The sequence below is a fragment of the Solanum verrucosum genome, unplaced genomic scaffold, assembly GCF_900185275.1.
Source record: "Solanum verrucosum unplaced genomic scaffold, falcon-dt-bn FXZP01000079.1, whole genome shotgun sequence".
NCBI lineage: Eukaryota > Viridiplantae > Streptophyta > Magnoliopsida > Solanales > Solanaceae > Solanum > Solanum verrucosum.
The window spans coordinates 946012-971929 of record NW_026020368.1 but is presented as its reverse complement, the minus strand read 5'-3'; the positions used below and the strand labels follow the sequence as shown (position 1 = coordinate 971929).

The 25918-nt window shown below is 36.7% G+C and overlaps 3 protein-coding genes across 4 annotated transcripts; 1 reads left to right on the top strand and 2 right to left on the bottom strand.

Moving 5' to 3' along the window:
- Positions 1-876: 876 nt before the first annotated feature.
- LOC125838076 (replication factor C subunit 3) lies at positions 877-6137 on the top strand. The gene is made up of 9 exons (XM_049517132.1): positions 877-1125; positions 1202-1418; positions 1706-1785; positions 1871-2030; positions 3770-3851; positions 4855-4984; positions 5085-5148; positions 5224-5292; positions 5809-6137. Exons 1-9 carry the CDS (start codon positions 954-956, stop codon positions 5906-5908), a joined length of 1074 nt encoding a protein of 357 aa, XP_049373089.1. The 5' UTR covers positions 877-953; the 3' UTR covers positions 5909-6137.
- A 181-nt stretch (positions 6138-6318) lies between these two features.
- On the bottom strand, positions 6319-16692 carry LOC125838035 (protein CELLULOSE SYNTHASE INTERACTIVE 3-like). 2 transcript variants are annotated; one of them, XM_049517086.1, is made up of 7 exons: positions 16471-16692; positions 15735-15839; positions 12235-15394; positions 8838-11376; positions 7580-8034; positions 7069-7185; positions 6319-6833 (listed from the first exon to the last, which is right to left on the bottom strand). In XM_049517086.1, the coding sequence occupies exons 2-7, from the start codon at positions 15800-15802 to the stop codon at positions 6672-6674; spliced, it is 6501 nt and encodes a 2166-aa protein (XP_049373043.1). In that variant the 5' UTR covers positions 15803-15839; positions 16471-16692; the 3' UTR covers positions 6319-6671. The 2 variants fall into 2 exon arrangements, with proteins under 2 accessions (XP_049373043.1, XP_049373044.1); XM_049517087.1 differs by lacking the exon at positions 16471-16692 and adding an exon at positions 16058-16110.
- A 2017-nt stretch (positions 16693-18709) lies between these two features.
- LOC125838060 (probable polygalacturonase) lies at positions 18710-24706 on the bottom strand. The gene is made up of 5 exons (XM_049517115.1): positions 24092-24706; positions 23047-23167; positions 20835-21009; positions 20209-20279; positions 18710-19515 (listed from the first exon to the last, which is right to left on the bottom strand). Exons 1-5 carry the CDS (start codon positions 24584-24586, stop codon positions 18884-18886), a joined length of 1494 nt encoding a protein of 497 aa, XP_049373072.1. The 5' UTR covers positions 24587-24706; the 3' UTR covers positions 18710-18883.
- Positions 24707-25918: the final 1212 nt, after the last annotated feature.

Below are 25918 nucleotides of genomic sequence, written 5' to 3'. Positions count from 1 at the left end.
GTATCATATATAAAATGTAATATATCTTACTTAACGATTAATGTATCTCGCGCATCAGATTAATATATCAACGCTTATATTATTGTATCCGTTTGAGGGATTTCTGTAATTATAAACTTTTAAGGGATATATTGTAATTTTGCCTTAAAGTATGTGATTTCTGTAATTTGCCTATTGTATAATCTGTTTCGATATACATATGCAAAAGAATCAATTGTATAATATGTGTTTGTATAAAGCGAGGAAGAGAGAAAGACAAAAGAAAACTGGGCAGAGGAAGATCTGTATTTGTATAATTATAAGTGTATAGGACGAAAATATATATATTTGTATATACAATTTTCTCTCGCTTTATACAAACACAATTTATACATTTGTGTTTGTATAAAGTGAAAGAGGCGAGTGAGAATTTCAGGGAGAGAGGCGAATGACAACAATTTGCTACGGGTTACAATTAAATCAAACTGTGGTTATAGCATTTAATTTGAATTAATAGTTTGCTATTTTATACAATTTTCCCTATAATAAATAGTAAATACATATTACATCTACGAGTTACTAGTATATATTTTTGTGGTTTTTCAAACGGTGTCTGGAGCTTCGACTAAATCCAGATTGCGCACTGCAGGGCCCATTCGAAGGTGGCGCTCACAACAAAATTTTCTCCATACTCAGGGCTCAAACCCGAGACCTCTGGTTAAGGGTGAAACACTTCATCAGTGCACCACAATCCATGTTGGTGTGTTACTAGTACTTACTATACAATCATTTTTTTCTTTTTCTTTTTATTTTGATATATTTTACAACACATGAAAAAAAATAAAAATATATGAATAAAAACTCATTGGCGCCAATAACTTGACCCGACAGTCCAAATATTGTCATTGTTCATTTGTTCTTGAAATACCCACTCCTAGGGTTTAAGGAAGTGAGAGAATCGAGTAAAGCTGAAAATGGCGGAGACAATCTCGTTAATGGATATTGACGACGACAAAATTGACACAAAACCAAACAAGGGCAAAAACATTGTCTCCAATACTGAACCGAGATCAGTCCCTTGGGTCGAAAAGTTTCGTCCTCAGTCTTTATCAGACGTTGCTGCTCATCGCGATATTGTTGAAACAAGTATGTTTTGATCTCTGTATATTGTTAGTGATTTTTGACCGAATAATGTACATAATTGACGTTTTTTGGGCAAAAGTTGATAGGCTTGCGAGTAGTAATCGGTTGCCGCATTTGCTGCTTTATGGACCTCCTGGAACTGGAAAGACATCTACAATTCTTGCTCTTGCACGGAAGCTATATGGTTCTCAGATGCACAATATGGTTTTAGAGCTGAATGCCTCTGATGATCGTGGGATTGATGTGGTGCGCCAGCAGATTCAGGACTTTGCTAGTACTCAGAGCATCTCATTTGGGTAAATTTTTCTTTAATCTCCTATCTTCTATGTTCTCGAATGGTGGTGCATATTCAGGACTTTTCTATATGAAGTATATAAGTGAACAATTACACTTAACTCAATCCCTTACTTTACGAAATTGGCCTCATATTAGACTTGTAATGTTATCATATTGCTCCTCATTCTGTCTCTGACTTTTCGTGAGACTAAAAAATGGCCAATGGGAGTATATGCCGGATGAGTTAAGGTGTCATTTTTGTCTTACTTAGGGAAGTAAATTGAAGCTTAATTTTGTTGTTATTTAGTGCAAAGTCAGCGGTGAAGCTAGTACTATTGGATGAAGCAGATGCAATGACAAAGGATGCACAGTTTGCTCTGCGTCGAGGCAAGAAATTACCCCTTCATCATACTACACTAAATATCTATTGTATACTTGCAAAGCTGACTGTTATGGAGTTATTCCTCTGCAGTGATTGAGAAATATACAAGAAACACTAGGTTTGCCTTGATATGTAACAATGTCAACAAGGTTATTCCTGCCCTACAATCACGATGTACACGATTTAGGTTTGCTCCACTCGATGCAGTTCATGTCTCTGAGCGGCTGAAACATGTTGTTGAGGCTGAACAGTGAGTTCCATTTTATCTTTGAAGTTAACTCCTTTCTATACTATTTTGTGCATACTTCATGTTGCTTAGTCCCTTGGCAAAATTTGGTACTGCAAAAGCGACCCTGTGTTCTTCAGTGGCGTTTCATTTCTTGCTTCATTCCTCTTATGTTCCTTTTTTCTCTGTTTGGTTCAGGCATTGTCATGCCTTAGGTCCACTGCCCCATCAGATTAATGGAGTTCATTGAGCACTAGTTGAGTACTAATAAGGAAAGAGAAATAACTAAACGTAGCAATTGATGTGCATTACCAATGTGTTTCCCTTGGTTGCTTTATTAGAACTTTTTCACCAGACTATCATTTGACCGAATATATTGCAGGCCTATGCAACTAGTAAAATACATAGACATAGTGAATAAGATACAGAAAAGACAAGCAAACTTCTTTTGACATGCCACGGAAGTTCAAGGCATCTTAAAATGCCAGCCGATAAATGTAACTGTAGTCATGCTTGTATGATGGCTTATGGCCCAGTAAGAAATAAATGTTCCCCTATTAAGGTTTTAGAGTTTTTTCTTCAGTCCAATCCGACATGTTTGAAGGCAGCTGAAGTAATACACCATGGGACAAAAAGTATGGCAGATTTTTAAGTAAGAACCTCTAAAGCTTCAGCTGTAGCACCATGGGTCTAAGTTGGTTGAGCTCAGTGGGGGATTTCTTCTTTGGGATCAGCACCATGTTAGTATGAGTAAAGAACTTGGAAAGACTGGCACCAGTGGGAAATGTTTCAGGTGGTATGATAGAAGTGACCGTTGAAGCCATCTGATCCTGCTGAACTACTAGGGTGCATGGAGAGAATGGTTTGATGAATCTCATCTTCCTCAGGTATTATGGTAGTGGAATTGTTGTCCTCATCAGTGATCAAAGGAGCCACATTGTCAAGAATGGAAAGGTCATTATCACTGGATAAATGAGTGAATAAACAAGAGAAGTGATCGATAGCAGCCTCTGAGATGATCTGGTTACCCTTGACCCAATTGCTCTTAGACTTTTGATTCTGTGAATTTAAGATCTTTTCCTTCTCTTTGACAACACTGTAGAAATACTTGGTATAGGAGTCACCCTCCTCACCCCAAGTAATTTTGGCTTTCTGTTTGAGAATAACATCTTGCATCTTCAACCACTCGGTGTATCCTGCTAGGTTTGTCTGTTATTATCAGTGTGTTGTGAAACTCACAAGTGTGCTCTAGAGTATTCAACTCACCCTCTTATAACAACCAATCTAGAGTCCCATATGCTATCTTCTTAAGTAGATAAGAAAGTTATCTAGCTATAGATATATACTGATTTAAACAATTTTGGGAAATCAATTTGAGAAGAATGCTTAAGTATTATATTTATACTGTAATTATTTCTCTACGGATTGTTTGATATATCTTACCAGATCTTTTTTTTTTTGTGATACTCATTGAATTACAAACAATATTTGTACTTGGCATACTGGCTTTTCTTGTACATTGACAACTAAAGGTCTGTCCTCAAAGCCACCTTGAAAACCAAATAATGTTATGGATACTTACTTGCTACTATATTATGGTCCTTGCAAAGGTCCACATTGCCACCGTTTAATTATTTTCTTAGCTTTCTTTCCAGAAAAAGCGGATATCATATGACAATTGTTAATAATTTCATAGTTACTCTCTGCTCTATTTAGTTTACACTATCATTTCTTTCGTCAGTCTTTCACATTGTTTGTTATAGGCTTGATGTCCCTGAGGGTGGTTTAAAGGCACTTGTACGATTGAGCAATGGTGACATGCGAAAAGCTTTAAACATTTTGCAGGTTCAAACTCCTCATCTTTTTTATCCTCATGTAGATTAAATTTAGATTTCAATTATTGTGGTCAGAGATTTCACATCACAAATCAGTTAAATTCCTTTCTTTTTACAATGTGCTTGTAGAGATCTTGCTCTCTTCTCTAGCTTGACAACCCACTTCCCACTGCAGTAAGAAAAATAAAAAAAGAAAGAAAAGAAAAAGGAAAAGTTTTTTGAGGAGCTATCAATCTTCATGGCTGCAGTTATAAGTGAGAGATTTATTGGCCGCAATTCACCAAGCTCACAATTGATTTTACGGAGAACTCAAAGGGCCTAAAGTAACTCAGTCTACCTTATTCAGTTATGGTAAAAGTGAAATTCTATAGTTACTTAGACCCATTGCTTAAGCATTTTCCCTTGAGAATTAGCTTGTTATGTTGTTCCTGAGGCTAGTTTTGGATGACTCGTTAGGCCATGGTAGAGTCTACAGGGTGACGTTTGCAGAGAGCTGATTATTGTGACTGGGGTGGGGGGGTTATGTTCTAGGGTTGCTTTGCTTATTCGAGGCCATCTTAATAAATATAATTCTTTTGATATCCTTTTTTTTTATCAGTTGGTTTCAGTGAGAAGGACATTACTCTCTGTTAATTGTCACGAGGAGACCATTCTTGGTGAAAGAAAAACGTTGAACTTATTAGATAGTTTCAGGCATGCATGAAAACACTGGTACTTAGATTAACTGAAATTACATACTTGAACTAATAATCACACCAATCTAGTTTTTTATTCTTTTTGATCTGTCGTAGCTGTCTAGTTCTTGATTGGCATTAATCTACCTATATATACATTGGTGGAGGGGCTTGTTTTACTGGCTAACAAAAAAAGGAAACCATTGAAAACTATAAGGTGCTCATTGTGCTATTAATGCCATGCAAGAAAAAAATTAAGCAACTGTTAGTTTGTTTAATTTCAGGCAGGTAGACTATTCTTTTTAGGATTCACTGTCATTAACTTTCAGCTTTATGCAGTCAACACACATGGCTTCTCAGCAGATTTCAGAAGATGCTGTCTATCTGTGCACTGGAAACCCATTGCCCAAGGACATTGAGCAGATTTCTTACTGGCTTCTGAATGAACCCTTTGCTATCAGTTGCAAACGTATCTCAAAGAGTCCTCTTCTCCTGTTTTTCCCATTTTATATATCTGTGCTCGTAGTCAATTTACTCTCTTTCTGTTTTTTGTACATAATTGTTAATAGGAATATCAGAAATCAAGACACGAAAAGGGTTGGCTCTGGTGGATATCGTGAGAGAAGTAACCATGTAAGTGCACATATTTATAGATCTTCATGTAACAGTTATTTTGGCGTAACTCACCTTTGCTCATCTAAACATCAGGTTTGTCTTCAAGATTAAGATGCCGGCAAATGTTCGAGTTCAGCTGATCAATGAGATGGCTGATATTGAGTATGTATCCCATGTCTTTCTTTTTGATGATTTTTCTTTGCCTTGTGCTAGACTAGCATTTCTGGTTTGATGCCAGAGAATCAAAGGCTGGCTTACGGTCAATTTTCCCATTTACTTGTTAAATCATTGACCAATATTATCTACTGAACTCGTGGCTAGATTATTATGCCACATAAGATGAAATCACATATTTTCTTGACCAGCTGATCTCCAATTATGGATTCTGTGGCTTCTGAACAGTGTATTGAAACCTCTGTTTACCTCACTACTCACCACCTGCAGCAGAAGAGGAATGAAATACCACTGCTTCTAGAAAAAATTATTTGTGTTATAGAAAGATGGTCATCAATGGTTTTATATTGTATATAAAAATGGAATACATGATGTGAACCGATCTTTTTGTCCATCTTCTTGGTCGAGAATTTAATAAAATTTCTTTTTCACAAAATTTGATTGAAGTATGGTCTTTAGGTTTTCCTACATATGTTTGTAAGTTGTGGATATTCTGGCTCGCAGGTATAGGTTGACTTTTGGTTGTAATGATAAGTTGCAGCTTGGATCACTGATTTCTGCTTTTACACGAGCAAGATCTGCACTTGTTGCAGCTGCAAAGTAACCATGTTGGACAACCTGGTGGCTTACCCCGCCAGCTGAAATTTTTTCTTGTTTTAAGATCTGTGCTATGCAAAATATTGGGAATGTAGGTTTTTAAGCTTCTTGATGTAGTATTGTAGTAAAGATCTCCCAAATGTAAAGTGCAATATTGTTCCAAGTGCTTTGCTGTTCTTGCACATTGTAGCTAAATTTTATATACAAGCTTTGCTCTGTTTTGAGGTTCGTTTTCCCATTTAAATTGTACATTCATGCATTTTGTGTTGTGCTGCCTGGATAATTTGTGCTTTGGTCAAGCTGGTAACTTCACATGAGGGACATGCCCATATTCCATTTTGGACACAGTGCTGGTATGTGCATTGCGCAATGATGAATGACCATTATTAAAGATTTGCAAAGCCATGGATGGGACAATCTTCTCAAGGAGATCTCTATTTTATATTTATATACTGCTAAGAGCTACAGAAGAATCTATACAGTGTGGTGCTTAAATAGCCAAGACTAACATTCTAGCATGGGAACTTCCCCCTAGACTTTGGCCCTCACAAATCTGGAAGTTTTCAGCACCAGAAGCAGTGATGATTTTAGTACTACAAAACTGAGCCTTCAGCAGATGTTGATGTGCTCTTGCTTTAGCCCCGGATGTGAACAGATTGTTGCTCGTTAGGGGATTCATATACCTTTTCTTAGTGCTCTGTTGATTGGTTGCCAGATCCAGCACTGAAACGGGGACTCAAAGTTGCATTATATCAGTCTTGGTTCACACTTCACTTACCACTTTCATTAGACGTCCTATTTGACCAGGTGATCTCAACCTCTAGAGTCTGGGATGAGCCATTGTAGCGTTCATGACTGAGGCTGTAAATATCACTGTGTATGGCTTCATTTACCACTTTATCAATTTGGATCGTTACAGTCCCAAGCGTACTCTGAAACACAACAATTTATCGTATCAACATTGTGAACAACTCATTACACTCTTCTCATCCTACTAAGAGCTGCAATATTTACATACACAGTATTTGTCCCTGCTTTTTTATGTATCTTCGTTTCAGACTATTAGTAGCAGCTGTAACAGTGAACCTTATTGAACATTGTAGTTGGAGTTGAATTGGATATTCTAAATTTAGCATCAGGAACTCCAAAAATGATGAAATTAGTTACCTTTCCAAAAGTAGTTCTGCCTTTGCATGAGATCTGCAACTTTTGTCCCTTCGGTGGAACATCAAAAGCCCATGTGAATCCTTCATTCCATTCTGGGGATGTACTGCGACTAACAACCTGATAATAAACTAGACTGTTAATAAAATTCGGATTAAAAAATTTATTGATGTATCATGTATGTGTTTTTGGTGCATCACGTAACACAAAGTAGTATCTCAGTAAGTGGATCAAATTACATATTACTTCCGGAGGTTTATAAATGTAATACTGTACTTTCTAGGAAACTTTTAGAGTAGCAAGGATAAAATTGGAAAAAAACTTAATTAAAATCTTTGTTTGTTTTCTGAAATGATAAGTATTTGGAACAGTCATGTTTAACAAGAGTGACAAATGTAAATAAGACCAGGGGAGTAGTTACTAGTTAGGATGTGAAATTTGGCCATAAGAAAGTAAAACATTGGTGAATAGCAAGTCTTTTATTTCATCAACAATTACAATGCTGACTCATTACCTTAGTTTGTCGTGCCGGACCATTGCCAATAGTCAACCGACAAAAAGGATTTGTTCCTCCCATGACATGTCTTAGATTGTCCGCACGCTTAATGGTGACAGTCAAACAACCTGGTAAGCAATGCAGCAGGCTTTCTGCTCTATCATGGAAACCTGGGGGGCAAGTTTTTATCAGCATTTGTAGGATGGGAATGGCTTCAGCTGCAACCATTGCTTGAGATTTTGACACATCAATTGGCATTGTTGACCAGGATTGTTGGAGTAAGCACAATGTGGTCAATACTGAATCCTGAGCAGCCTCGCTGCCAGATTTCAGTGCTGTCACCAGATGAGGGATACAAAGGGTCCCCGCTTCAGAAATTAGGAGCTTCGGAAAAGTGGAGAATATAATAAAAATGCTCTTCAAGATCTCTTCAGTTGCAGTTGCAGTGGGGCACAATTCCTTCTCTAGCGCCGCTGCATGACAATGCATTAGAAATGTTTTAGGCAGACAAGTAGGGAAGAAACACTATTACCACTGTCCAGGACTGAACTAAAAGATATGGAAGGATAAGAACAGAACAAAACGAAAACAAGAAGATCTGCAGTTTGCAGCTTGAATTATCTGGACAATTAAACTTGGAAATTGATGTGTCAAATTCATGAATCAGAAGGATTTACTGCTTCAGTTGTAGATGTTGAAGTATAGCATGGGAACAAATACACTGACTAGAAAACATCATACATCTAGCTGTCTTCATTTACTGGTTTATTTTATCCTGCAGCTTTAGGTTTCAGGTCTATTTTTCCTGTTCTCCTTAATCCTTTTTAGAACTTCTGCTATTTATTTTTTGTAGTAAAAGGGGTTAGGCAGAGAGAGTCATTGTAAGTTTTACACTCCGACAATTTCATGACAGTCCTCGATCTCGGAAAGCCAACTTATTATGACCAATTGATCTAGCTTCCTAAGTTATTCTGAGTAGCGTTGGCTTTCTTTAAGGGTGTGAACACAACTTTAAATTGTAGACACTTAGATCAAAAGATTAAAAAGTTTAACATCCCTGGGAAAAATATTGGAACACAGAATTAGGTCTATAGACTTTCTGGGTCTCAAGCACTCTCATATGAGGTTCTTTTTAAGTAGGTAAGCATTGGTTTTCTGTGCAATCCTATTTATTATGTTAATATATTTGACACAACTAGTGGCATCTAGTTTGACATTTTTCAAAGAATCATTGACTGAAAAAAGGAATGAACATTTTATTTTATAAGCAACACACCTGTCAAAGATCTGATAAGTTCATTTGATGCATAATCCTTAAGCGTGTGATTCGAGAACAAAAACCTTATGAGCAGAGCTGCCTGGACTGTAATTTCTGAATTAGGGGATAGAAGAAGTTCTTGAACTACTAGTATTCCACCTGCTTCTGCGACAGCTCTCCTGTTGGTTCGACTGTGCATGACAAAATTTTGCAATGCACAAATTGCCACCATTTTCATTTCTTCCGTTGGTTGATCTTCAAGCAAAGTTATCAGTGCTCGACAGGCACAGACAGAATCACTTGCTCTAGCAAGTCCTTCATGCTGGGAGAGATCACCAAGTGCAAGAGCAGCAAGAAGTCTTGCGGACTGCAATAAAGTCTGTGGATCTAGTAAATATTGTGCCAGAGGTGCTATTGCATACTTAGATACCTTCAATTCTCTTATTCGGACGTTGTTGAATAGAGCTTCAATCAGACCTGCTGATGCTTCTTCAAACTGGTGAGATCTTAGCAGATCTAGAAGAGCATCTACAGCACCGGCTTCAGCCATCAGTTCACCATTTGATAGATCAGTCTTTTCATGAGCTGTTAGAGCATTTAGTGCAAGAGTAACAGTGCTCTCAACTGTTGAATACAACATCTTTACAAGAACCACCAGGGGAACCTTGAGGTAATAATCAGCATTAGATTGTATGACATTGCAGAGAATCATAGCTGCTGACTCCCATAATGTATCAGGGGGTAAGGGATCATCTTGAACGATAACCTTTGAAAGCTCAAAAATGCCACCAGCATCAGCAACTTCCTTTGGCCATCTTAATGAGATATTTTCCAAAGCACTAATTGCTGTCTGTTGCAAATTCAAGATACCAATGCCTGCGAGCTGCACTAGGGGCACTACTGCATTTTTTGATGTTATATCTTGCTTGAAATGCTCTTGTGCAAGGAGGTGGGACAGCAGTTCGGTACCAAGCTGCTGAATAGATTGAGCTGGGGATTCAAGAAAGGAAATCAGAGGCTGAATGACCTGGCTAGGAGTAAGTTTTAGAGTGGCAAGACATTGTGGCTTCTCTAGAATATTTACAAGAGTTTGCAACGCACTGTGCTGTCCCCACAATCCAAAATCTGACCTCTGCAAAACTGTGAAAAGAGGTTCTACGATTTTTGCAGCAGATGGACTTCTTGAAATAGCACTACTATTTGTCAAGACACGGAAGAGTTCTGCAATTGTGCAGCATAAGGAACTAGATGCAGTGGGGAGTAGCTCAAGACAATTTTCTAATAGTCCTGCTTTCACCATATCCAACTTGCGTGGAGTTCGGTCTTTACCCAGCTTAATAAGTGCGAAAATAGTCGCTTCAATAAGCCGATGGTTTGATCCGGACACCAGATGAACCAGAATACCAACAATCTCATTAGCTGATGCAAGGTCCACCGGATGCTCATCATCTAAAAACCTCTCGAAAGCACAAATGGCTGATTCCACTGCTCTTTCCACATCTGATTGCATAAGCAGTACAAGGGGATCTAAGCATTCAGAAGCAATAGACAATTCTCTGATGTTAGGATCACCAAAAAGTACAAAGCATAATTCAGCAGCATCACTTTTCAGTTCCATCAAAGAAGATGATGACAGAATTTTATATAAACTCTCAAGAGGACTCCCATCTAAATCAGCCATCACTGCTGCTTTTGTATCATTCCCTGAAGTCAACTTGACCAAGGAACTAAGGGCAGTATATTGTTCACTTTCTGATGCAGTATCAAGCATGTCCGCCAAAGGTTGAACTGCTTGATTCGATGCTTCAGAATTTCTAATGTTCTCATTATCAAAGAGTTCATTTAAAGCCCTAGCAGCACTCAACCTTGCACTCTTCGACCCCAAACGAAGGACAGCAATCAATTGAACAGAGCAACTAACTGCAGCTTCATGTTGAATAAGAACAGAATTGCTAAATATAATTCTCAGTAGTTCAGAGATTGTTGCCTCAGTCAAGTCTTGAGGGCTCAAAGATAGATACTTCGCTAGAGCATCCAGTGCGCCAGCTTCAGCCATGATTGATTTATTTTCATCATTACCATCAGCAATTTGAGTCAAGAGACGAACAGCTAATGGGGGAGCACCTGCTCTATCTGGAAGTGGTTTTAACAGATCTACCAATAAAGGGATGGTCCTGCGTGCAGTGGAACCAACTCTCACTTCTTCAATTTCAAAGAGGACTTCCAAAGAAACCTGATCTGGGTATCTTACTAATGAAAATTCTTCAGATAGAGCAACAAGATTTGGCATATCTATTTCAATGTGACCAATCAAGCTTATCAGACCAGTGATTGCACCTGAATTTACAACAGTAAGATTTATTCCCTTTTTCCGATGACAGACAAGACTGGCTATTGCCTGAGCAGCAAAAAGTCTGACAATCATTTCGTCTGATTTGAGAAGAAGTGCAAGCGAAGGTATAATGCGCATGGTTGTTGGAGAGGATATAATGTTGGGGTTCTGGAATAAAATAGCTAATAGCAGTGCGCTGATCCACATGCCCTCTGCATCTTCTGCCTGCCATGACAAATATCTCTTCAGCACAATGACCAAATATAAACTTTAAGCAAATCATGAGAACCAACATTACTTCCAAAGGATTAAATTGCATAAAGGTGGCACTGAAAATAATTATCCTTTATTGTCCATCTTTTAGTCACTTCATTAACTGTAGTTTCAGTGATATATTTCTGTGCCTTAAGAGAGGGTAACTTACACATTAAGAGGTGCTTGGAAAGTCTTACCATTTGACCAACTCCAATGGTGTTGTTAAAGATAGCATACACCATAAACCACGAGTATATTGACAAAACAGTGCCTCAATGTAATCCGAAAACAGAAAAAGGACAGAAAAGCTAGTAGAAAGAAGAAGAAAATTTGCACTTCAGATATTCTCGCTCTTGTAATGATTCTCAAAATTGGAACACAGTGCAAATATATCCAAGACTACTTCCTCCATGCACATCTATTATATGAATGATATGGCAGGTGACTAGAAATAGTAAAATAAATGGTTTTTTTTTTTGATAAAGTAAGGTATTTCATTAAAGTGCACTAAGGAGATGCGAAGTTACAAATGAGAAAGGTAAACAGAAATTCTAGCTCTGAATAAATGAATTGTTGACTTTTTTAAACAAGTTTTACTGCACTGACTACAGACAGGCAACCAGTCTGTTAACAAAAGCCAACCTACAGAATAAATAAACAGGCCTAAAGCTCAAAAATTGGAAGGACAAAAACGATTGACACCAATGAACAGCTTATTTTTCTTCAGGTGGAAACCCAACTCTAATTCTCCTGATGAAGAGGCATTCGCACAGCACAAATGGGCCAAAAAATTCAAAAAGCAAACCCCAAGGATGATATAAAATTTACCTGTGGATTGGAACCATGTCTTGCAAGCTTGTCAGCAAGGGACTCAAGGCCCCCACCTTCCACTACAGTGGATGTGTTCTTGACATGAAATGATGAAATTATTGAGAGCAACCAAAGGGCAACTGTACCACCCAAAACCGTTGCTGGATCAGGAGCTTCAAACTCATTTCCTTCTCCAAATGGAGTTCTTTCTGTGAAGCCTCTAGGGGTTCTGATGTCAATTTCTAGGGAAGAACAAGTGCAGTTTGGTTTCATCATGTCAACTAATGCATATATAAGAGGTTTCAGGTAACCAGATGCATCAAGTGCATCCATTGACTGATGTTTATGCTCCTTGGCGGTACAAATGCTCAATGCGGTTCCACCAACTCTTACTTCTAGAATGCAAGAATTAATTATTCTATCAGCCAATGCGCCGATAGACCTTGATTTTGATAATAACAGATTACCTAGAAACACCGATTGATCTCCGCAAAGCCTTGATAGAATGTCTATTGACTTATCTTGGACAAGGGAAGATCCCTCACAAAGGCAATGTACAAGAGGCTCTAAACTAGAAGGAACTTCAGCAAGTGCAGTGCATGAACTGTAAGTGGAATCTGTGCCTTGTTTTGTCCTCGTCAAAAGTGCAATAAAGTCTAAAGCATCTGCTGCATCAGTACCATCAACATTCATCACATTTAATGATTCCACCATAGCAAGAACAGCAAATCGACATTGAGCACTTCCATTGAATACATCTCCCACTGGAAAGTGCCTCAATAGCCGATGAAGCCCACGTGCTGCATTTCTCCTACCTTCTGACGATCCTTCTCCTAAAACTCTTGTCAAAGCTGAAACAACGTCTTCACGCAGCGCTTCCGCAGCTATCTCTTGATCAGACAACAGATTGGCTAAAGCAGCCACTGCAGTAGCTGCAGAATCAATTGACGCTGTTTTGGCCAGCTTGATTAAAGGTTTGACATGCCCTTCAGCAATATGAGGCATCTTGTGTGTAGATTTTTGTTTTGATGCACGAGATAAAGCATGCAATACTCGAGCTGACTCTGTTGCAACAGCTGGAGAATTGCTACCCAAAAGTTTCATGCAAGGATTAACTACTTCATCTGTTGCGAGACTCTCACAGATATCATGTCGAGTGCTAAATACATTTGCCAGGACAGAGGCAGCATGTACTTGAGTATTTTCATTTGAGGAATTAAGAACGTGGACTAGCGACATTATTCCTTGGTTAGCAGCAGCACCTTTATTCACAAGGTCAGTGTGAGATGCCAAGGTAAGCACATGGCCTAACACCTCAGTTACATGGGCCTTTGAGCTTGGTAAATCTCCCAGGAGCAATACTAACAATTGATTAGTGGTAGCTGAATCAGCCGCTGTGATTAGCTTTGTTAAAGCCCTAGCTGATGTTTCTTGCCCCTTTGATTCACCATTTTTTAGGAGCCACAATAATGCCTGTATAGCTCCAGCACTTTCAACACAGGCACGATTCTCTTCACTATGACAGCAAAGGTTATGAATAATAAGTGCTGCGTCTTCCTTAGCCTTCTGAGACCCCATTTCTAGTAACTGGACCAGTGGTGGAATCCCACCAGCAGCAGTGATTGCCCACTTGCTCTCGTCAATTTGGTCAGTTAGGATTGCAAGCATTTCAACAGCATACTCTTGATGCTGTTCACTGGATAAACCCAGCAGTGATATCAGTAAGTGAATTCCTTCCCTCTTTCCAATTGCTTCCCAAACAGTCATTCCATCACAGCATAAACGCAACAAGGACAGTATTAAATACTCTAGTGCATCACCACTTACCATTGTTGTGAGCCCAGTAAGAGCCTTCTTAGATTCGGATTGTTGGACACGTTTTGACAGATAAGCATTGCCATAAAGGCTTCCCATAGCCTCAAGAAGACGCTCCTGAACCAATTTATTATCCCGTGGCTTTAGGAGCATTGCAAGAATACTCTCAATCTTTGTCGCATCAAATATTTCTTCTTCTACTTTGTGCTCAAAGACCATAAGAGCATATGCAAGTGTTCCAATTATATCAGCCACTGGAGCAGCTAACCTTGGGGACTGCGCAAGCTCACCCAGATATAGTAACAGAGGAGACATTCCATCACATATATTGGCTAAAGCTTGTATTGCATGCCGCTGAAGTTTCTCTTTTTCCTCTCTTCGCAGTTTTTCTTTAGAAGGAGAAATGACAGCTCCTGTAAGTGCTGTGACGCCCTGTGAGTCTACAACAGCTTCCTGTTTCTCTTTTCCCTCACTTTGCAGTCTTTCTTTAGAAGGAGTAATGACAGCTCCTATAAGTGCTGTGACGCCCTGTGAGTCAATAACAGCTTGCTTTGCTTTGGCAGATTGTGAAGTAAGAACCTCTAAAGCCTCAGCTGCACTGGCACGAACAGAAACATCATCTTGCTGAGCTAACAGGCTAAAGAGAGCTTTGATTCCTCCAGAATCAATTACTTTTGGAATGCTATCACTGAATGCCAACATTATACGGGCCAATAAAGAAGCTGCATTTGATTGAGTGGAAGCACTACTAGAAGAAAGAAGTCTAACAATGATGTCCACTCCCCCACCCTCTAGTGTTGTCCTCCAATGTCCATCTTTATCACCACAGAGATTTCTCAAAGCCCCAACTACAAATCCTTCCACTGTTTTGTCCGGCTTCTTTTTTGAATTCAGCTCCTCCCACAAAGTTGGTACGACACCTTCCGTAATGAATATTTTCATGCCAATAGGATCATTTGAAACTCCACTAGATGACACCGCAAAAATTGCTTCCGCAGCTGCTCTCCTTGCATCAGCTGAATCAGACTTCAAAAGTGAAAGTAGAGGTGGAATACATCCACCTAGAAGCACCTTTAACCGCATGTCTTCATCTCTGCACAATACAGTTAAGGTTGAAGCTACATTGACTTTTGCAAAAAGAGTTGCATTTCTGAGAATTGATATGAACAGTGGCATTGCTTGGCCATGTGAACCAATAAGACGTCGTGCTTCTTTTCTAGCTTTGGCAATGCCTAGAAGACGTGCTGTAGTAAGTTCTTTTTCGTGTGCAGATGATTGATTCAGATGCAGCTGATCAATAAGTTGTGCAAGTCGTGGCAGTGTCTTTTCCGAATCATCCATTTCTGCAGCTTCATTGGACTCCCTGAAAGTAAATATATAATACCTTTGAATTATCTGAATAAATCTTTTTTAATAGGTTATCTAGATAAATCATATAATGTCTCATGAATTCATGAAAAAGGATAAATAAAACCAAGCAATGTGGAATTGAAATTTTCAATCAGAAATTAACTGAGAGGTCACAATATTTTGGCTCCCTATACATACCAGATGCCCAAAGTTTCTCTACACCTACGAGATACTAATATGTTCTATCTTTCAAGCAGAAGTATAGAATATAGAAACTTCTTTTAGCAAAATCTATAACAACCACAAATAGTAAATAAATGCAGCTACAACACAGAGTAAAGAGAGGAAGAAACCTGCTCTTCTGAGAAGAAGAGGATGACACATCCTTGTCCCCTAATTCAAGGGAAGAAACGTCTGTCATTGGCAACAAGCCTCCACTTTGACACTTTTGTGGCTTCCTACAGAGTGTAAGTATCTTGTGTTAATGAAGCATTCTGGTTAGCTTGGTTACTATATGCACAAACAATAAGTAGTAGAAATTCAAGAAATATAGAAACGTATGGATGCATTTTTCTTCATAATCCTTCATGAGAAACATAAAGCAGACGCGCAAGAAAAAAAGGGAAAAGGAAGAAGAATAACACGAAACTCAAACAAGGTTCACATTCATGCTTACCCCAACAATTTTCACATTCTTCAAACCATTACAATCACAATTCCACATAATACTTGTCACCTCCACCGGCAATTGGTACCAGATAACTTTGTCCACCAAAGTTAGGACATATGTGAATAAATCACTAGTGTTTTTGTCTTTGCTGGGGATTTTAACCTGTCACCTACTCACTTCATTGACCACTGGGCCATACCTTGAGTGCTTAAAATTTCAATATTTATTGAAGCATACAAAAATATTCTAATTTCCCACAGAGTCCAGTTAATCGTGAAAAAACCATTTCCGTGGCACAAAATTCAACCAATCTACTCAACAAATAACAATACACTTAAATTCCATTGCAAGAAATGTTTTAACAACAATGCAAGGTAAAGGAGAAAAAAAAATAACAACAAAGAAATTTGCATATATACCTTGTCTCTAAAATTTGCTAGAATCCTGCAAAATTCAGCTCCTCTTGCTCTCCAGGGTTAGAAACCAGAAGAAACCCGGAATTTCTCGCCAATTTAAGAAGTGCTTATAGATAATATGTACGTATATATCTACAAAATATACGTGTAGAGGTATATATATATAAATATCTTTTTACATAATGGTACAACAAGGCTTTACCCAGAAAATCTGCATAACCCAAAAAAAAATTAAAAATCAAAAGCAATTCATCCTCATTAACGCAAATACACATGCAGGTAACAAAGATGTACACACATTAATGTTTAAATGTAACTATACAAATTTATTACATGTCTGATTGAACGGAAAAAGAGCATTTGCAGAATCTACAATCTAGAAATGGTCATTCACATGAAAAATGAATTGGAAAAGATATAGTATATTGTTTTTAATGGATTCTTCTCAAATTGAAAAAAAAAAGTTGACGCACAAGGTACCTTGGGGAATTGTAGAGTTGGAAGAAGAAGAAGAAGATGTAGAATGGAGTGAGACACGATTACACGAAGGTGTAGAGAGAGAAATAAACAGAGGAAAAATAGGAGACAGAGAGAGACTCTGAATTCTGTTTTTCTTCTCTCTTTCATTTTTCATGCGCTGCTTTATTTGCGCCTATATTCACACATGCAATTATATCTATGTAATAAAAAAATATACTACTTCCCATATGAATATAGTAAATATAATTATATATTAGGCAAAAGATATTTTCATGTAGACGGCAACTATTAATTATAGTAGTACTTTAGAGTTTGAGTGAAGTTCTTTTATTAGTAGTTGATATATTGTCTTTGTAACCTATAAATAGTAGGTTGTTTAGTTTTGACATAATTATATGGGATTGCATCCTGAATAATACAAAAACAAAACACTTAAGTAATATTCTTCTACTCTAGAGTTTTCATATTCAAAGTCTACTTCATACTTTATAGCATTTATTCACAAAACAATTCTTAATCTGAGATCAACATTGCTTTAAGGTTATTTGATGCAATGCAAACGTTCATCACATTGTTTTATTTACTCACAAACATTCATCACAGTGTTCATCCGATGCAATGAAATGAAAGGGATTAAATGAATATGCATGATATGAAAATAAAGGTCTTTTGACAATAGAAGGCATATTACTTCTAATTGATTCTTTGGCCATTTTGTGTAAAATTCTAAATCGACGAGGCGCTATTGAATGTTATGATGAGTTTGAGAAGAGGTAATGTTATGATGAACTTAAGAAGAGAGATGCTCAAAGGAAGAGAGTGAACGTCACCTTTGTTAATAAATATTACTCCCTCCGTCCCATTTTATGTGGCAACATTTGACCGGGCACGGAGTTTAAGAAATAAATGAAGACTTTGAAATGTTTACCAAATTGCCCTTTAAAAAGTAGACTCTTTTTTCTCTCTCCTCATAAATGTATTGGAGTATTATTTTAAGATTAAGTGGGACCAACAAGGATAAAAGAGGAATTGTACCTTTATAAACTTACCAAATAAGGAAATGTGACATTCTTTTTGGGACTGACCAAAAAGGAAATGGTGCCACATAAAATGGGACAGAGGGAGTAACATTTTTGATGAAACAGTGTTGAATGACATCCTTTGCCATAAGATGTGGCTCTACAATGTTAAATTAAGAAAGCTTGCAGAATTTTGACTTGAAGCTCCAAAAATAGTTTTAGACAGATCTTTGACAAACGAAGATCACAAAGAGTGTTTGAAGTATTGTTGAGCGGATATTTGCACATTTATTTCTTCTTTCTTCTATTTAAGTTGAATGATTAGTATAATTTGATTATCCTGTTTGAAGATTTATGTTAACATTTTGATTATCAATCTTGCTCTTAATTATTTGATCACCAATTAAATATTATCTACAAATCTAAAGTTGAAATCGAGAGAAGGAACAGTAGATTGCACATATGATAAAATAAAGTTGAACTTGGGTGAGGGAACCATAGATTGAACATATGAACTCGGGAGAGAGGACCATTTAAAAATTTATCTCTAAATATCTATTTCTTCAAATATCTTCAAGTTTTCAAGACTTCCATAATTTCAATTTTTTTCTAAGTAAAATGCACGTCTAAACACAACTTCAAATTCCAAAATTCCTTACTCCAAAAACTCATTTTTTCAAGTTTCAAGTTCAAAATCTATGGTCAAACGGGAAGCTTAGATTTGATCTGGAGCAGAATTGCATGCTGATATTTGGGGCAACAGGGATCGTCAGGAATGATTGTGCTCCAGAAGTGCATTGAGATTCATGCTGATGCACGAAGGCAAAATCATCTCAATTGCAACTTGATTCAAATTCATTTCAAGTTGGAAATTCCGACGATCCAAGCTTGTTGCGAAGAAGGAACACTAAGCTTCATCAATTTGGACACTGAATTGTTGATTCATTCTTCAGCAACTGAGAACATGGTGCAGGGAAAACACTGCAGCTAGAACCAGAGATAAATTCACAATTCCACTTCATAGATGGGGCTAGCCCAAATAAACTGATATTTTTCATGTGTATGTCCTCAAATGGTGCTTCCTCTATGCCTACTAGCAAGGGAGGTCTCTTTGATTCTAGACTGACCACATTACTGATAAAAATACCGCTTACTTTAGGTAGTGCTTTAGGATCCCATTTCTCGTCAGGGTGGTCATTTGCTCCCCTGCTAAATCTAATGGGCACCTTCACTCTTTCCATTCTCATATTATTTATCGTAATATTGACGATGTATCCACCTCTTCCAATGTCAGTTTTAATCCGCACACCAGCTGCAGAATCTCTAACATATAAGTCTTCTATGAGGACATTAGAAACACCTCCAGACATCTCACTGCCGATACCAACCCCTGAGCATGTTGGGGTTGTGCCTTTCACTCTCCTTACAATGATGTTTGAGCTTGGACGAGCCATTTTCATACCATACTGATCCCACCCGCTTTTCACTGATATAAGGTCATCACCACTCTCAATGTAACAATCTTCAATGCAGACATTCAAGCTGGAGTCTGCCAACAAAACAATTACGCATATAAAATTAGATATTCTAGACACTCTTAATCTTACAATCTAGTTTGGCATAAGTAATAAAATAGAGCGGACAGTTTTATATGCCTAGGATAGATGAATCGATGGAAAAACAAGAGAAGTTCGGTTAAAATTGAGGGTGTGTCTGGTATGTAGATGTTTTTCATTTTTCCCATGTTTGATTGGTTATAATTTTTGGTTTCTCTAGGAAAACAAGTTCCCTAAAAATAAGAAAAATGACTTGCCTATAGAAAGTAGGAAATAAAATCTTGTAAGTGACATTGCATGTTTATTGACTCCTCGCCACTCTTCAACGCACCCTCCGTAGTCTATGTCCCCACTACACACACCCTACGCTCCACCTCATCCTCTAGTGTTTGTCTAGATTATATACAAATGCTTTTGGGACAATACTCTCTACTTACTTATCAAACACGAGAAATTAATTAAGAAAACCACTTATTTTTTATGAAACATTTTCCTTTATACCAAACACACCCTGAAAGTAGAGGTGAAAGAGATGTGATAATTTTTCCCTTCAGTTTAGTTTTAGTGTGGCTTTTTAGTTGAATACGGGAGATACACTAGATAATAAAATTTCAAATCATTCTTCTTTCTCCTGGTAAAAGATTTCAAGTATTACATCAGAACTTAATGGGCGATATAGGATATACCTGCATCAATGCCATCTGTGTTAGGGGCATTAAGAGGAGCCAAAATAGTCATGTTTCTGATTACAATATTCCTGAAACAAATGCAACATCAGGCGTTACTCTACCAGCTAGCATGGATAATTTGGCGAATAAAAATAGCTCTCGTGAAGGAAAACTAATGAAAGGAGGAAGAGCATGTTTATTTAACAAAAATTTCCTGATTAAACTCCTGCATCTTAAGATTTTGCCTTGTCCTCACCTCAACATTCTACACAAGCAGGAAAAAGACTACTTTGGCAACATCGAATCCTTTTAATCTATTAGTTGGTTCTTGTGAAAAACAATGAGGATTGGTTCCAACATATTTAACGGTAGTAACTAGTAACCAATATCACCAACTCAGTTGTTCTTTGAGCAAAACCACATCACTTCTGCTTCTATTGGAACACAAGATTCCCCTTTTCTGTTTGTGCTGCTATAACATTATATGTATGGTTGTTTGATTGATTAATTGAATATGGATATCAACTTTTCAAAAAAATACTGTGCAGCAATGAAGAGCAATTTCCTCGAGCCAAAGTAATTAGTACTCCATTCATAAGTAACATGCAAAAATAGATAGAGCAGTTTATCAAGAGAGCAAGAACCTGCAATAGATGGGATGAATTGTCCAAAATGGGGAGTTCATGAGTGTAAGATTTTGGATCAGGATGTTCTGAGAGTTAATCAGTTCAACAAGGTGGCCTCTGGTGTGTACCAGGGTTCTATTCCACCAAAGATCCCACCACATCTTTCCCTGACCATCTACAGTCCCATTTTCCCCTGAAATTAAGCAGGAAACATTGATCAGATGCACAGGCACAGAAAATGTCACAGCAAAGTTCCATTCTCATTCGAAAGGAAAGAGGGGAAATAGCGAGCGGGGAAGTATTAATGATATATATTTATGGAAAGAGAGAATAAAAGAGTGATCACTGAGATAAAACGTAACTACAAAAGCATAAAAATATCATTCTCGTCAGAATCCATTTGGGTAAAGTTTGTGTCTATTGAATTCTTACTTCTAATATACTTTGAGCATGTTCATGGATTATGGTAAAGGGGAAGTGGTCAAGAAGCGTAGTTACCATTATTTATGAGGCAGTAGTACTTAGAATTAAATATTTGTAGTAGTATAGACGTCATTGTTTGCAAGTGTGTATACAAATCCCTCATGCAAGAAATAATTAAAAGAAACCATTCTCTAATAAAATTCTCTATTTGAAAATTAGATTGATTCTTGAATCAAGATTATCCCTTACAAAAATCTTAGATAAATATTTTAGACAAACACAAGGGGTAAGAGGAAACTACTCTTTGTGTTGAGATGTTTAATCTATGCACCATTTACCAAACTGTTTTGCTCAATCAAAATTATCCAGCAAAGGACCTTATAACACACTGCTTATCTGCAAATCTGAGTATGATATTACTACACAATCTTTAGAATTCTGGTCAAAGAAATTTTTAAAGTTTTGAAGTCGCATGTCAGCAATTCTAACACAGGGAATGAGGGGAGGGGAGGGATTTAGGGAACACTTTAAACAAAATCTGAATGCTTTCTCCATGTTCTTACTGTTAACAAAGATCACGGATCAGTTGAACAGCCAATACCTAGTTGCTGTTGTTATTGTTAATCTTACAAAGAAGTTTCAACATACTCTGAATTTGCTGTTGCTTCAAGTGGAGCTAGAGTTACTGACGGGTACTAGCCAGCTTTAACAGTTGACATCCATCAAGAGATTCTTGATTAAAGTAATGCTCCTCATTAGAAGTGAATAATAATCATCTTGGCTTCTACTTTTTTTTTAGTTATCAGCTGACTTAGTCTATCAACTAATCACATGTCAATGTAACAACACAGTAGGAACTAGAGTTACATTCAACATTCTGTAATCGTTCTTTCAAATCAAAATGCAAACAGATTTTGTCAACTCGGACTTTGGTGTATTAGACCTTACATACATCATATTCAAGAAGAACCTTCAGCACTAGAATACAATTTAACCTTTTGCTATGATCTAGGTCCCTGATATCATCCAAGAAAGTTTAACTTCATTGAATACTGAGGAAATTCAAGACGAGCTCAATTGGCATCTAAAAAATATCATAGGGTGGAAGAAGATCTCAAGCATAATGAAGATTTGTTGGCAAAATCTTACACTATTTGAAGGCCCAAATTGAAGTCCAAAAGGATGTGCATTTTGGGGCGCAAAGTTGGGCCCAATGTTTTGGAAAACGAGAAGTGGAAAAAGCAACGAGGGCTCGCTTTATTGAAGCAAGAAGAGTAAAGTGAAGTACACATTTTTTCTAACTGAAGCGCAATTTAGTACAAAAATAAATATTAATTTGCAAAGATAAATAACCATAACCAAGAACTCAAAAAATAACATATTAAGCAAAAATTTCAGTTCTTACATTAAAAAGTAAATAATATATAGTTATATACTCCCTAGATAGTAATACATTCTCATTAACATATTAAGCAAATATGTGCTCAAAATTGGACAGTAACGGAAAATATATCAAGAAGTATAACCAAGGACTTTTCTTAAGAACAAAAGGGCAAATCCAACCCTTTTTTATTAATTAAATACAGTAAGTCTTCATAATGCCATGTTTCTGGTGGGGGACAACCGGACAACTATCATCATGACTCCAGTCTCCAACATTAAACAAATCAGTAGCAGCGCCTAGGTGCTTTTAATCAATACATATTATCATTACGGAATATTTTTTAAGCTCAAGTGCGACTACTCAGTTGTGACTTACTTGGCAAAGAACAATAATGACTTGTTAACACATGGGTGCAGAAAGTACCTGTAATTACAACATTGGTGAGACCATTTCCATGAATAAGGCTAATATGTCTCGCTCCCAGTCTTTCTCTCCCTCTTCCATATGAAGGCAGAGCGTCGATTATCGGCCATTCATTTGGATCCTTTTAACAACACAAAAGAAATTCACATTTTCTGTAAAATTAATAATTTTACAAGATAACATAGTTAATTTCCTAAATGGTCATTCAAGTCTTGCGAATTGCCGATTAAAATCACTTTTTGTTTCTTATTAACAACAAAATCATACTCTTTTCCTCTTAAAACATTTTTGTTAGTGGAATGCTATGTGAGACAAAGTAAACAAAGGAAGAGAAGCCATTAGTCATCTGGGGATAAAATAATACTCCAATTAGATCTAGGCCAGAACTTGGAATCAGATTCACGGGAGGGAAATTGTAAAATCAACACTTAGCCTTTATTGACTTTATCGAAAGTACCAAATACACAGACATTGACAAACATCTATTAAATTCACGTGTGACCACATAGTTTCCATGTGAATCCCAATTTAATTAGCTATACAAAGAACTCAAATTTTCTTCCTTGTGAGGGTCTGGTCCACCCGTCCACCTTTCTCACCCCACCATAGCACCATCTTCTACTCCAATTAAAATATGTTATATACACTTGTACTATTTTTCGTGTGGTTTTCGATATTTAAATTTTATTTTAAAATTTTGAATAATCTACTGTATATGGTTTAAATTTATGTCAACCCTATGCCCGAATTCATGTTCAAAATTAAGTTCTTTGAAACTCAAACATCTTCACATAAATGGGTACACAGGAGTATGACTTAAAAATCTTCTTTGATTGCCGTTTACTCAAACACTTCATTTAATACAGTAATAAATTGTAGGTAGGTTTCAAAAAACTAAACACCAAAAATGAGATATGACGGAACTCGAAATCTTAATAGCTCAGATGATTGCCTATGATATTTCGCCCTCTTACCCCGTTTCTCCTTTACCTATACGGCTATGCCTAATTTAAAATTAAAATAAATTATGAAGGTAATGGATCACCTGAGAACCGAGGATAACAGCGCCATATTCGAGGAAGAGCGTGAAATTGCTAGTGAGATTGAAACTACCAGTAAGCCATCGACCTTTAGGAACAACAAGCTGGGACCCACCACTCTCCGTGAAACGGGCCATAAACTCCATGGCCCGTTGAAACGCCTTTGTATTTGAGGTTTTTCCATCCCCAATTCCACCGAAATCCCTGATTGATTTCACCACCTTCCTCGCTGGTACCTGTTTGAAGAAATCAGAGCAGCTCTTCTGTTGATAACCCGACACTACTCCTACCCGACCCGAAATGAAATCCAAAGGGATCGAGAAAATTGAATATTCTCTATTGATATGTAGACTAAACAGAGCAATTACAGTGAACAGAACCAGCACAGATACCCATAACGGTCTCCTTATTCCTCCTCCTCCTCCTCCTCCCTTGATTCTATTCAAATTTAAAAACAAAATCGGGGTTTGTTCTTCCATAATGTCTCTGCATGTAGACATAACCTATGTCTACATGCAGATAAAAAAGAAGAAGAAATTCTCTTTATCAACGATTGGGCTATTCATGAGTCATCAAAACTTGTAGAATAAGCATTCGGAGGCCGGTGATTGGGTTTTGGTTTTGTCTCTGTCTTTGTATAGAATCACGATGAATAATTAATGGAGAGGAGGTTGACGGAAGGTGCCTTTCGATCACACAAAGTGCGTAATATATTTAAAATATACTAATAGCTCTCGTTTTAGTGGGCATGTGTACAAAGAAGAAAAAAAAAAAAAAAAAGAATATGCATGATCTAATTAACGTCTTCCTCGTTTTTATTTTATTTTATGATTTCACACTTGCATTCGGTGTCATTACACCATAATCTATGTTGGTCTTTCTAGTTTATTAGTTATTACTCCCACTTTTCCAATTTTTTTTTTATAGCTTATTTCATGTCTATTTTAAAAAAAATAGAAAGAAATAGGTTCTCATTCATTTTACATTCGTTTTATATTTCTTCTTCTGTCTCAATTTATGTGACAAATTTCAAATTTCAAAATTCAAATAAGTCTATCTTTGACGGTAATTTTTTCATATATCCTTTAAATATTTGAATTGTCAATTATTGTGACTTATAATACTTTTTATGTAGTTTACAAATATATAAATTTCATTTTTAAAAAATTGAAGATTACATGAGTGAATTCTTTGTCAAACTTAAACTGTTTGACTATCGAAAAAATGACATATATCACATAAATTGGAAAAATAATTTTTTTGTCCTTTTTACAAATTAAGATAATTTTGTTATGATTTTTTCATACCACCTTTATTATTAAATAACAACATAATTTAATAGTATTAAATTTAAAATTTTAAAGCATTCTTAATAAAATCAATTTATATAGTTAGCATGAGTCAAGAAAAATGAACATAGAAAGTAAAAAGTAGTACTTAGTAAGTTTTATATATATATATATATATATATATATATATATATATATATATATAGAGAGAGAGAGAGAGAGAGAGAGAGAGAGAGAGAATTGAGCACTATTAAGAAAGACAATTCTTTAATTCAAGATTATGATTTAAAACAATTACTGCTATTTTTTGTTTTAAATTTCTAAATCGACTAGTATTTTGAAATTGTTTTATAATTAAAATGATACTTATATAATACACTCTCTTAGGTAGAAAAGGTCTTCCCCGATTTGTTTTCGAAGAAATTAGGTAAAAAGTAGTTTGTAAATTCACATTTGCGTAAACGTGAATGAGTTGGCATCATAAAATGGTAGGAGTACTTTTTTCAATTGATGATGCCGCTATGTCCGGACACTAATTGAAGG